Raw genomic sequence first — 12,931 nt, 5'->3', positions numbered from 1 at the left:
CCATCTTCATCTTCATCTGCCCACACTCATCAGACAAATCCATCGATACCCTGATTTCACTCTGCAGCTCCTTCACTTTCTGTGGATTGTGCATCTTTTCCCATCCGCTCAGAAGCCTCTTTGCGAACTGCCGTGCGAATGTCCTGATGAACGTGTCGGTTGTCCTGTAGATCGCCATCATGTTCGCAAAAAGAGACTCACTTGCCATTGAATTGCCCACCGCTCGCGTCAAAGACGGCGTCCAGCGCCTCACCAGCTCTTCTGGCGAGCCTCGCAGGAACATATCTTTCTCCAGCTTCTGCACGTCCTCCCGCTTCAGCAGACTTGTGTCTCCGTACAGGCACTGAATCGTCTTGTCGGAGGAAGGCGAATCCTCTTCGGATGAAAATGGATGGTAGTGCTGCGGAGCATCTCCCAAGACATGATTCAGACTCGCTTCTGGACTTCGCATAGCAAGAGCTGGAGCAACTGACTGATGAACGAATCGAGTTCGTTTTTTAAGAGGATTTATAACTGGCTCGCTGCTGTTTTCTGTTTTGTCCTTTAGAAAGGATTGGCACTTAGCATCATCTAAAAGAAGATCAAAAACTGCTGAAGGAGCATCAGAACGACGACGAAGATATCGTCTAATATCTGGAAGGACGTAATCAACAACAATATTTGAATCATCTATAATCGGTAAAACGCGTATTGTCATCAAATACACTCTCAGTATTTCCGATGTTGAAACGCCAATGTGAAGAACATTCTCTTGTAATTGCTTCTTCATCGCTAACTTCATTCTGTTTCTCCAATAATCTCTACGGTGCGCAATGTATGCGATCCTTTTTCTTGGAAATCGTTCGTCTGCTAAATAAACATTATCAAATTCAAAATTCTCTCCTTTAGAGCGGATCCTATGGTGCAGTTTATCTTCCCTTTCCATAGAGTATATGTGCATTGATTTTATATCTCCGTTCCACATGAGCGAAAAGTGTAAATCCTCAACGTCCCGAAATGATGTAGGGTAGTTCATCACAACGAACAGAAGACGACTAATCCCCATTGCGAGATGATAGTTCAATTGCTTTTCTATTCTTTGTACTTCTGTCAATTGCTTTGTTGTGGGCATGTTTCAATTGACGGGAAACGCACAATTCAAGATTTGAGTTGAACAACTATCTATTTATATTTTGGTTTGATCACATATTCTTTAATTCAAACACTTATTATCTTTACTATTTCAGTGTGCAACATTATTATTAAAAAGAACTATAAAATAAAAGAAAACTCAACATTAATTTTCAAAAAAGTGATGTGTCTGCAAAATACATATATGATTATAATTTGAAACATAAAAAATATCAGTAAATATTCAAATTAAGACTTATAAAAGATATAATTGTAAGTTTTCGTTTGTAAATTTTACATACAAATATATTCCATGAAGATAGCGCTCTACTGTGAGTCAAAATTTTTTTCTTAAGAAAAAGATAATTTCTATTGAAATTCAGTTTCTAATCAAAAGCTCTTTCCACAAAGCATTTATGTATTAGCTTTTTGATCTATTCGATTTTTAAGTTTTTGTCTTCTTCTTTCAGTCGGAAACGTTGTGACAGCATTCCATCACCATTTTCTCTTTCGCTTTCATCACCTTCATTTGATTAATATTCATCTTCCACCTCTTCTTCAATAACTCTTTCATAACTTGCATCAGCTTCTTCCTTTTCTTCTTCTTCTGCCTCTTCCTCCTCTCCTTCGTATCCATCATAACCATCTTCTTCTCCTTCTTCTCCTTCTGTTATGTGCTCTTTTTCTTTGCTTTTCTCATCTTCTTTTCTTTTTTCTCTGCCAAACAATATTCGAAGCATCACATTTTTTCTTTCCTCTTCTTCATTCTCTTCTTCTCTTCTCTCGTTTTCATTTCCTTCTCCTTCTCTTTCTTCTTCTTCTTCTTCTCCTTCTCCTTCTTCATTTCCCTTCTTTCCTCTGCGTTCACCAGAAACGAGTTCGTCTTCTTCTTCCTTCTCCTCACATTCATTTCCATCATCATCTTCATCATCATTTTTGCTTTTCTCTTTCTTCTTCCCTTTTTCTTCTTCATCTCCCTCTTCATTTGCCTCTTCGTAATGCTCATTTGCATTTGATGAATCTTTCTCTTCCTTATTCTCCTTTCCCTTCTCTTCTTCCTCATCCTCTTCCTCCGCTCCTTCTTTCTCTTTCTCATTCTCTTTCTCTTTCTCATTTTCCTTCGTTTCCTTCTTCTTCTTCTTCTTCTTCTTCTTCTTCATTGATGTTACAGCCCACAATCTTCCTCTCTTCTTCTCCTGCTCCATCCTTTCCTTCTCTTCCCTCTCCTTCTTCTCTCTCTCTTCCCTCTCCTTCCTCTCCTTCTCCTTCCTCTTCTGCTCTGCCTCTATCCTCTCCCTCTCCTTCTCCTTCTCCACCCTCTCCTTCCACCGCTCCATCCACACCTCCGCCTTCCTCTTCTCCTCCTCCAGTTCTCTTTCCAGCTGCTTCTTCCGCTCCTCCAGCGCATACGGGTTCGCCATCTCCAGCTCATACTCCACCTCTTTCCTCCGCTCCTCTCTTTCTGCCTCGTCCTTCGCTGCCTGCTTCTCCAGCTCTCTCAATTCGACTCGTGTCACTGCCCTCCCCGCTGCTTTTGCTCGGCACTCAATTTCTGTCTGTTTCGCAGCCAAAGCAGCAGAACGGCTTTCTTCCTCCTTTTTGAGTGCAGCCAGCACACGGCGCTTGTATTGCAGATAGACAATGAAGGCGCGGCTGTGCAAGGAAGAGGGAGAAGAAGAAGAAGAAGAAGAAGAAGAAGAAAGAGAAGGAGGAGGTGAAGAAAGAGAAGAAGAAGAAGGGAAAAAAGAAGATGATGATGATGAATTAATTGGTGAATGAATTGGTGTTGAAAGAGCGTTTTGCTTTGAAGGTTGTGTTGATAAGAGCTCTTTTGGAGAAGCAATGGAAAAAGTGTCTGCAGATGTGACAAGAGAAGAAGAAGAAGAAGAAGAAGAAGAAGTAGTAGTAGTAGTAGTAGTAGGATGAGGAGGAGAAGAAGAAGAAACAAAATTAGAGCGAGAAAGAGAAGGAAAAGAAGAAGAAGAAGAAGAACTTGAAGATGAAGCAGTATGAGCAAGTGATTGCTTCATATGATTTGATTGTTTTGCGTCTGGAGAAGGAGAAGCAGAACTTGCCATTCTGAGTGATGTTGCGGATCGTTTCTGTTTTGTGACTGCAAATGGCTCTCCCACATACTCTGCTCTTTTCTGTCTCAGCTCTTGTCGATCTAATTTATTATTATTATTATTGTTATTATTAAAAAGAAAAGAAAAGAAAAGAAAAGAAAAATGAATGCACAAAGACAAAAGATAGTCAATAAAATATCTTTTAAATAACCGTTTCTATCAATTTCTAAATGAACAAAAAATTGCTTTGTACAAAATAACAAAATACTCAATGAATAAAATAAGCCAATCTTCTTGAAACTTTTCACATATTTATTGTGAAAGCATCTTTTTTGCCCCAAAGACAAGAATTTTGACAAACAATATTAAAGATGACCTTTAAAAATAAAAAAAATAAAACAAAAAATTTGAAAATGTGATTCATAAAGTCACACACATTTCAATCTATTTCTCCATTCCTCTCTTCTCTTCTGCACCTTCAGCATCCTCTCCTCCTCCTCCTCCTCCATCTTCCTTTTCGCTTCTTCTTCTCTTCTCCTTTTGTTCTCTTCCCCTTTCAGCCACTCTGAAAACACCATCACATCTGCTGCATGTCGAATTGTCACTCCGTCCCCTTCAAACAGCACAGGCGCGCCTGAATGTGTCATCACAGCTGGCTGCATCTCAGCTGCTAAAACATTTTCTGTTTGTTTATCGCCTTTGAAATCAAAACAAGATCTTCTTGTGTGAACTGTACTCACTGCTGAAAATGCTGGCTCAATGAAAGATTTCTCTTGAATTCGCTCTTTTTCCTCTTTTTCCTCTTTTTCTCCGCTTTTGTAGCTCAGCAGCCGCCTCTCCGTGTGCATTTTCATGTCTCCTCCCTTATATGGCGCATCTGTCTTGTTGCGTGCTGTTGATATGAATGTGTGCGGATGGAGCAGAAAAACAGACTGGGAACGAGATATTCCACGGGACTTTCCGAAGGCTGTTTTTCCGAACGGGTTGTTTGCTCTGCGGCAGCGTTGTGTGTGTTGCTCCCCTGGCTCAATCAGCTTTTGATAGCGCTCTGAAAACGCAGTGGTTCCAGCAGCGCAATTCTGGCGACGGTTATGTCGGAATGTTGTCTGAGAAGAAAAAAGCAACTGGTTTTGCAGAGAAATTGGGAGCACTGGCGAATTTGAAGATAAAATGCTGAAAGAAATTGGATCTTTTTCTAATGTTTCCTTTTTTTCATCTATTAGAGAAAGAGGAAGAAGTGGGATTAGTTGAGATGTTAGGCTTTTCGAGTTAACTGTTGAGCCAATTTTTGAATATATGCCAGAAGCAGTACTTAAATTATTTCTCAGCAAGCTTGTGTTTTCAATTTTACTCGATCTTTCTTTCACAGGTTTTTCATTATCACTGTCCTTAAAAGTTTGGCTACTAAAGCAATCATATAACTCATTTTCTTCGCATATCGAAAATCTATTACGTCTTCCTGCAATTATTTTTTCAATTAATTGTTTCTTCTTTATCATTTCCATGCGCTTCTGCCGCTTTTTCTCTTTTTCTTGTCTTTCAAATTCCATATCTTTCTTCATTCGCTCAAGTTCTATTTTCCGTCCAGATGGTGAACCCCACAATAGTTCCCTTTCGATTTGCACATCATCAGTTGCATTAGGAATCATGTTCATATCTTGAATGGTGGTATAAAAAACAAAGAAAAATCTATGCTTTATGAAAAAATAAAAACCTTTTCTCTGTGTCTTACAAGCTTGGTATATTTTTGCACATGATTCCATTTAATTTACAATCACAAATATATATATGTATTAAAAAAGTTTTATGAAGTTATGATTTTGTAAATTGTGAAAGCTCTATTTCAACTATTATTTTGATCAAAATTAACCAAAAACAAAAACTATTAAAAAAAATTGTGTTTCTTAAATGAAAATGTTTAAAAATGATAGTAATTATAATTATAAGACTTGAAAATATGTTTGAGACAAATAATTATAAAAGAGAGCAATTTTTGAACATTATGTTTTCAAAAACTCTCATGAAAAAAGCAAAAATGAAAGTCTTTCATATTAAAAGTTGTTAATATAAATTGTTGTTCATATAAAAAATTGAAAAATTAACTTTTGTTCATCATTTTTGTTATTGATCGAATTTAACATAATCAATAATGAACGAAAGCAAAAGTACTCAAACATTCTTTTTCTATGATTCAAGGCTTCAATCAGACAATTTGGTACAAGAATATAATACAAAAATAACAAATGAAACTATATTAAAAGGTTTAACTATTTATTTTACATTGAAGAATTAGTATTTTTATTCGCTTTTCTGACTTTTGTTATCAATTTTTTAACAAAGATGAAATACTGGACATATTGAAAAATGAGAATAAGAGTAATGATAAAAAATATAAAGCTATAATGAAAATTCTTTGTTCAACTGATTTTAGAGAATGGAAGGATCTTTTTGGCGGAAGTTATGGAAATCAGATTGCAGTGCATTTAAAACAAAATCTGATCAATCATGACTCAATAAACAAAGTAATTCATATTATTAGATTTGTTGGATATTGTGGCTATATTGTGTCTCAAGCTGACGGATATTCAAATCCACTGAAAATAACTTTACCATATCCAAAATTATGGCAGCAATTACTTGATATTTCATGGTTGTGTGCGGATCCAACAATTGCATATGTTGCTTGGTCTTCTATTTTATTGTTAATGAAAGATAGATGCAATGATGAAAAATTGATTGAAAAGCACATTAATGAGCTTAAACTGAAAATAGCACTGGAACCATCTTCTAAAGAAGAGGAAGAAGAATTAGAGATCAGCCTTGGAGTGGCTCATTGCATATCAAAGCATTATGGTTTGATACATATTTTTGTTCAAGATTATTCTATCCCTTTATGTTTAAATTTTCATAATTTGATTTTAAAAAAAATTTTTTTATTTCGATTTTATTTACACATCCATAAAGGCAATCCAAGAATTTTAAAGAAAAATGAAATTGGTGAGGCAGCGCTAAAGAAGATAGTGCGGGTGATGGGCTCGTATTCAAATGCTTCCCAGTATATTTTGCTTTCTATGCATGAGCGGAGAGTTTTGATTGAATGTGCCTTTATCGCTGCACGGACAATGGAATGGAATGAAGAGTGGATGATGAAAATGGACACGGAAGTGCATTGGATGGATGTAATTCTAAGTGCTGTTACTGGATGGAGAACGAACATAGCGATGGAAGCGGAGGCGATGGAAGAAGCTGTTCGCACTTTGTATGCAATCTGTCAAGGAGAATTAATTGAAGAAAGGATGAAGCAAGAAAGGTCGAAAAGCAGGGAAGATAGAATTAATAAAGAAGAGAGAAATTTTTTTGAAAAAGGATATTCAACACATTATTTAGAGGAAGGAACTCAAACTGACGAGTTAATGGAGAAAAATGAGCAAGTTGGCTACGAAGAAGAGGAAATGTTGGAGCTTGCCTTGAAAAACATTCAGCCGGACATTTGTTTAGCATCTAATTTTGAAATGGAACGGAACACGAGATTTATACACAATGTTATATATTTTGTTCAATTCCTTTTGAGCTCCTGCAAATTATTTATGCGCTTGTTTATAAATCATCCTGTTTTCTGTGTATTCTTTTCGCTGTTTTGCCGTTCAAGCAAATTGATGATTGACAGATATTCTGCTTACGTTGTATATGCAATGAGAAATTTCACAAGCTCGTCTTTTGTTTGTGTCAATTACGGAAACAGAATAGATGCGAACAAATTTTCCTTCAAGGCATTGTCTTCAAGAAATCATATCGAATGCTCATCACATTTGAATGATTCACATTTCATTATTCAGTTGCCGGATGGAATGCGTTCGTGTCTTCATCTCGAAGACATCGCTTTAATGCTTCGATGTTGTTGTAAAAATTGCTCCTCCTCAGAGCTCGTTTGCTTAGTGAAGGGAGAGTATACAGCTCCACTAAGCGTTTTATTGTCATTACTAAATTGCATCAGCTGCAAACGGAATGATTTGAGTGCCTTGTTGGATTTGAATCTTGATGAAAATGGAAGCTTTGTAAAGATGATGAGAGACAAGTTGCTGGATGAAAGAGAGTGGGAAAGAAAGATGAGTATTTTTGACATGGTTGTGAAGATGTTAGAGCACACTTTAAATGTTGGGTTAGAGTGGGTAATAGATTTGCTAATTGCCACATCGATAAAGATGAGGGATGAAGTGAGAAAGCAAGAAGAAGAAAAACGAAGCATTGTAACAAATGATGGGGAGAAACTTAAGAAAGATAAAGCAAAACAAGATTATCTTGAGATAATGAATTTTGTTGAAGAGAGAGGATTGGAGGATTTCCTTGTTAGCATAAAGTACCATGTCAGTAATAGAGTTTTTAGTGAACTCAGACACTTTTCAAATTGTTGTTATTATCAATAAGTAGGTTGGTAAAAGGATAATTAGAGCATTCAGCAAGAATCAAAAAAGATATTTCGAGCTGCAAGAAAAAGTTTTGGTAATCAAGATTTTGGTGCAAAGTACTTAAAAAGCAGTTAGAAGCGAAGATAGAATATCTTTCAATTCATTTGCAATCAGGCGTAAGGCAATATTTTTACAAGGCTTTGCATGTATTAGCCATTTTTGAAGCATTACTGATTTTTTTTTTTTTTTTTTTGAAGATTTCTTTACCAAAACCAAAGTTGTTGCGTATTTTATCGAAAATGCATTTGATTGCAAAATAGGGTCATATTTTTATTTGTACCCATTTTTTTTTATAAGTACCCGAATTTTTCGAAATGAAAAAATTAAAAAAAGACTCAGAAAAATACAAAACTCAAATCTAATAATCCTCTGCGACTTGTGACATTTTTTGAAACAAAAAGTGAAAATGACTGACTTTATAAAACACTTTTATCACTCAAATTTCATCATATGAAAATGTTAAAAAAATATGGAAAATAAATAAAGAATGCAAAATGTTTTTTTTAAATGTGATTAGATCTTCATTTTTTTATTTGCTTTTTCGATGTTGTTGAAATATAAAAGATTATTTTCAAAGTTATGGCTTATTGACAAGATCAGTCAGTCATGGAAATTTGATGACAATTTATTCCAGTGGAAAGTTTGGGTAATAAAAAATTTATTATTTAAATGGATCCTGAGCTATTAAACAGTTTACCACCTGATCTTCAATTATCCCAGAACGATGTTTCAATTGTATGTGGTTTATATCGCATTTAATTGTTGAACAGAATTATTCTTTAAATTTTGAAGAAGAAAGCATATAACTAATAATGTTACGAATTGCAAAAGATTGGTTGTGGATTCGTTGCTTTGGAATATGTCAAAACAACTGAGAAAGGAAATGGTTTTAATTTTTTTTCTGTTTTTTAATTTTTATTTTCCACCAATAGTTTACAGGCACCCTAAAGAATATGGAAAGTTCATAACAAAAATATCGTTGGAAATATATTAAGATAATTTGTGGATATCTTTTATTCCAATTCAGCATGATGGAAGTGTCAAAAAAGATGGTCACAGATATCTTCTTTGTCCAAACAGTCGTAAAGGATTCAATTGTGGATTTTTTGGAAGAAGGGGATATGTTTCTTTGGATTCGCACAAATGCACGATCACTTCGAATCAAAGTTTAGATCACTTAATGCAGAAAAAGAATACTGATAAAGGCAAACTATCATCAACACAAATTCAAACATCAGAAAAGTGAATTCAGTTTTCAGAGTTGTCAACTTCATTTGTTCAGTTTGTCAGTCACTGCAACGTATCATTTCGTTCAGCATCTTCATCTGAATTGAATAACTTTAAACAATTACAAATTCAAATTGCTCAGCAAAATCCCACTCTTCCTCCAAGAACAATATTTCCACTGATTACTGAAAGAAAAGTGTCTCACATGCTTTCAAAAGAAAGGAAAAGAATAGAATCAGAAAGAAATTCGCACATTGAAAAAGTTCCAGTTGGGTTTATGACTGACGGAGGAGCAATATGGGTGATTTTTTTTGATATCATAAAAAATTCCGACATTTGATCATTTAAATTTTTCATAAAGGGTGAGGTTGAAAATATTAATTTTATTTGAAATTGCATGAAAATATAGATCAATATATTATTATTATTAATTATTTGTAGATTTTAATTTGTTTCCAATTGTTTTTATTTCAAATATCGAGAAATAAAAATAATTTCAAAAAAAATATCAAAAATACAATAAACATTATAAAACATAAGTTATCTTGCTTGAAAAGCATGATAATGATTGTTTCAATACTCAATAAATTAATTTCTTTTATAAAAAAGAATTGTTAAATGATGTTATTGAAAAGAAATTATAAAAATGCTGATGATGATCATTAAACTTTAGTAAAAAATGAAAAATTTTCAAAATCACACATAGAAAAATATGAAAGTTATACAAGACATATATCGGATAAACAACAATTTATAATGAATTATTATAAAGAAACAATTAATTCTTTGGAGATGTTATTTAAATAAATTGATCATAGTTAAAAAAATAACTAAGAAAAAATAAAAAAAAATGAGAAGAAATACGAAAATTTCTGTTTGTTTTGCTTAACAGCAATTCTCTTTTATTCTCCATCATCCACCTCTTAGGCATAGCCTTGTTTGAAAGCTGAGTTTATCTTTTATTGGGCTGTTCATTTTCCATGCAGACTCTACAAACACTCCTTTCGTTTGCGATGATTGATAAAAAAGAAGTGGGTATGCTCATTTATGAAACACCATCTCCGCTGTCTCCTTACCTGGCCTATTTCTCCACATCTCTACTATATCCACTTTTGCAGTACTTGTGTCCTTTCAATTCATTTTCACTTTGTTCGCTGATTCTTCACTCATGGCAGTTTTCCCGTCTGCTCTGACCGACTCAACTGCTTTCAGGCAACCTGAATCAGAATCAAGAACAGTATCAAGACGAGAATCTGCAAACAAGTCCACATTACGCTCTTATGCAAGGGGCCAGCTCTAATGTGAAATGCTGAGAGCGAATGTGCAATGGACTGTGCTGTTGAGACGTGTGTGTGTTCACCATCTATGTGAGCGATATGTCGACCGAAGGAGACGACCTCTTAAAAGACTGTATCCACTCCGCAAAAGCTCCTCCAATCCCTGTCTCCGTTCTCAACATCCGCATCGCCTTGAACGACGCCTTCCGAGGAAATGAACTCTATCTCCGGAGCTCCTATATCCCACCCTAAATCGATGAGTCCCTCTTTTCCATCGAGTTCACCCAACCTTCTCTTACTGCGAGCACATCCATCTGAAGCTCTGATTCCTCTCACACCGATCCCGATCACGACTTTAACATCCTGCCCTTCATTTCTTTTCTTCCGCACCCACCGGATATTCGTCTGCAAAGGCACAGACTCCTCAACCAAGCTATGCTACTCCCACTTGGCCTCTGTATCTCCTTCTCCGCAACCTTAATTTATATCTTCCTCCAGAATTGCCTTTCCAATATTCGAATTTGGTCTTACTCGAACAATCGTGTTTTTATTCACTTTGTATTTTCCCGCTCGCTGATATTGCATTAAACAACAACTGCATCCTCATCTCATTTCACTCCTCCTTCCGCTCCTCCTTCGCTTCAATCAACTTTTCAGTCTTTCACATTTTCGACTGATTCCTCCAGACATCTTTCTGAATCTTTTCTCTCTCGCTTAAATTTCTCCTCCTTCAGTACTTCACAGTCTTGTACGTGATTGACGTTGGATTTAGCAACTCCGTTTAACATCTCTCGCAACAGGTCTCTCCATTAAAGCAGACAGCGCCATTCTTCTTATTCAATGTCAAATTTGTCATGAAGCTTCTTTGGAATGATGAATTCCTTCTTCACTAACATCTTGCTCTCCAAGACCAGCAGTTGCGCACATGCCAACAACTGTGAGTCCACCAACAACAGCCTTGCCGTGTGGAATTACCACTTCTCCCACAGCAACTTCATCTGCTCCGATGCAGGTGGATTCAACATCGCTTTCACGAATCCGCTTGGAACATATTCACCGTTGTTCAGCACCATTCACTTTCATTCAAATACATTGCCCCTGATTCGAATGTTCTTGCTTCCAAGCATTTTCAAATCGCGAAATATCTTCTTTTCGAGAACAGCACTTAAAAAACGCAACAAGAATGAAGATGTTGGAGCAAAAAGAGAAAAAGAGGGGTTGGAAATGTTCTGTGCTCAGAGCGACTTCAGTAAGAGCTAATAAGAGTCTGTTACAGAAGATGAAGGAGTTGGTGGCTTCGCCGGAGTTCCAACAAGAACAGAAGGGGCTGACAATTGTGTGTGTGGGAACAATTAAAGGAGGAGTAGCAAATGTTGAGGAGGCTGTGATGTTTTAAGCAGGCAGCAATGCAGATGAGAATGTGCTGTCGAACTAGTAAAATGTCTGCTGCTGTTCATCATCATTTTCATTTCCTCCTTCTTCTCTTCCTTTGTCCCTCCTCCACCTTTCTGTTACTGCCTGTGGAAGCTTTGTGTCGAAAGCGTCAATTTGCGATGTGCAAAACTCGTCTTTCTGTTTCGTCTTCGTCTTCGTCTTTGGCTCTTCCTGCTTTCTCCATTTCCTCTGCTTCGTGAACAATTTGCTTCTGTGCTCCGCCTTCTTTGCCTCTTCCATTTGAACTCGTACTTCTCTCTCTTCGCTTCTTGGCGGTATCAAAAAGCGAGTGAATGAATGTGACATTCCTTGAAGCTACTTCCCTCTTCCGCTACCATTTCTCATGAGATGCCCATTCACCTCATTCACTCCGCTCAGCACAGACGGAGCGCGGAAGACGTTTGAAGTGCTGAAGCAGAGCGTAATACGCCTCTGGGGAAGAGGAAAACGGTTCAATTGCACATTCAGCGAAGCTGCAGAATGCATTGATGGTGATGACAACGAAGAAAAGAATAATAAAAATGGAGGAGGCGATTGTGGAGAAGAAGAAGATGATGAATGGAACACAATGAAGCAGAAAACAACGATTTCAAAGCGGGAAGAGGACGAGGAATGAGAGAAAGAAGGAGCGGAGGGTTGCCGAAATACTGGAGCAAATTCCAATGAAGACGCAGAATCAGAAGAAGTTTACAATTTCATCTCAGGTGGCAGAGGTTTCGATGAGATCTTCATTTCTCTTAATGTATCCTTTGCATCGTCTGTATCCTACGGAGCAGAGCAGCAGAGGCCAAAGTGATAACACAATTCAGCCAGCGCTGTGCGATGGTGCGTGTCCAGAGGAGAAGTGGCCACTGTTGAAATGTTCAAAGCGCGCCAGACACAAGGAGGTGGAGTTGATGGCTTATCGCCAGTGGGGTTGGGGGAGAAGAAGAAAAAGAAGAAGAGGAGGAGGAGGAAGGACGAAGAATGAAGATGAGAAGGGGAAAAGAAGGAGAAGAAGAGAAAGATTGGAAAGAGTAAAAAGAGGAAGAAGAAGAAGAAGATGATGATGATGAACTCTAATATTGTCGCAAAGAAAAAGAGAAGGTCGAACCAAATTCTTTCCCATCTAAAACATAAACAATTATAAACCAGCGCTTCTTGCGCTGCACATCACGCAACTTTCATTCTCTTCCACACCTTTGACGTCCATCATCTAATTTTTATAACGATTTCCAACTTCCTCTTCCTCCTCTTCTTTTTCTTCCGTGATGGCGTTCACAATTCTGGATAAATGTTCATTCAACAGCTTCACCAAGCCAGAAGAACAACCATCTTTCACTTGAGACGTGCTTGGTTTATAAATTCTAGC

The 12,931-nt window shown here is 36.8% G+C and overlaps 6 protein-coding genes across 6 annotated transcripts in view; 2 read left to right on the top strand and 4 right to left on the bottom strand.

Moving 5' to 3' along the window:
- Positions 1-1,166, bottom strand: part of MONOS_5088fu5089fu5090 (uncharacterized protein) — a 10,624-nt gene extending 9,458 nt beyond the window's left edge. Inside the window, exon 1 of the mRNA XM_067875209.1 lies at positions 1-1,166. This exon is cut by the window's left edge and continues 2,870 nt beyond it. Coding sequence (XP_067721920.1) covers positions 1-1,111 — 1,111 coding nt within the window. The 5' untranslated portion in view covers positions 1,112-1,166.
- Positions 1,167-1,196: 30 nt separating this feature from the next.
- MONOS_5087 (uncharacterized protein) lies at positions 1,197-4,939 on the bottom strand (the record flags this gene model as incomplete). The annotated part of the gene is made up of 4 exons (XM_067875208.1): positions 1,197-2,180; positions 2,454-3,277; positions 3,613-4,833; positions 4,891-4,939. 4 exons carry the CDS (start codon positions 4,937-4,939, stop codon positions 1,644-1,646), a joined length of 2,631 nt encoding a protein of 876 aa, XP_067721919.1. The 3' UTR covers positions 1,197-1,643.
- A 386-nt stretch (positions 4,940-5,325) lies between these two features.
- Positions 5,326-7,915, top strand: MONOS_18048 (uncharacterized protein; the record flags this gene model as incomplete). Its single annotated transcript, XM_067871028.1, has 3 exons — positions 5,326-5,437; positions 5,517-6,029; positions 6,141-7,915. The coding sequence occupies 3 exons, from the start codon at positions 5,326-5,328 to the stop codon at positions 7,598-7,600; spliced, it is 2,085 nt and encodes a 694-aa protein (XP_067721918.1). The 3' UTR covers positions 7,601-7,915.
- A 3,083-nt stretch (positions 7,916-10,998) lies between these two features.
- On the bottom strand, positions 10,999-11,273 carry MONOS_5086 (uncharacterized protein; the record flags this gene model as incomplete). Its single annotated transcript, XM_067875207.1, has 2 exons — positions 10,999-11,187; positions 11,238-11,273. The coding sequence occupies 2 exons, from the start codon at positions 11,271-11,273 to the stop codon at positions 10,999-11,001; spliced, it is 225 nt and encodes a 74-aa protein (XP_067721917.1).
- A 304-nt stretch (positions 11,274-11,577) lies between these two features.
- On the bottom strand, positions 11,578-11,820 carry MONOS_5085 (uncharacterized protein; the record flags this gene model as incomplete). Its single annotated transcript, XM_067875206.1, has 1 exon — positions 11,578-11,820. One exon carries the CDS (start codon positions 11,818-11,820, stop codon positions 11,578-11,580), a length of 243 nt encoding a protein of 80 aa, XP_067721916.1.
- A 103-nt stretch (positions 11,821-11,923) lies between these two features.
- MONOS_5084 (uncharacterized protein) lies at positions 11,924-12,196 on the top strand (the record flags this gene model as incomplete). Its single annotated transcript, XM_067875205.1, has 1 exon — positions 11,924-12,196. One exon carries the CDS (start codon positions 11,924-11,926, stop codon positions 12,194-12,196), a length of 273 nt encoding a protein of 90 aa, XP_067721915.1.
- Positions 12,197-12,931: the final 735 nt, after the last annotated feature.

Source organism: Monocercomonoides exilis (genome assembly GCF_001643675.1).
Source record: "Monocercomonoides exilis strain PA203 chromosome Unknown scaffold44-821271, whole genome shotgun sequence".
Lineage (NCBI taxonomy): Eukaryota > Preaxostyla > Oxymonadida > Polymastigidae > Monocercomonoides > Monocercomonoides exilis.
Note: the sequence above shows the minus strand (reverse complement) of the source record. Positions and strands in the feature narration are given on the sequence as shown.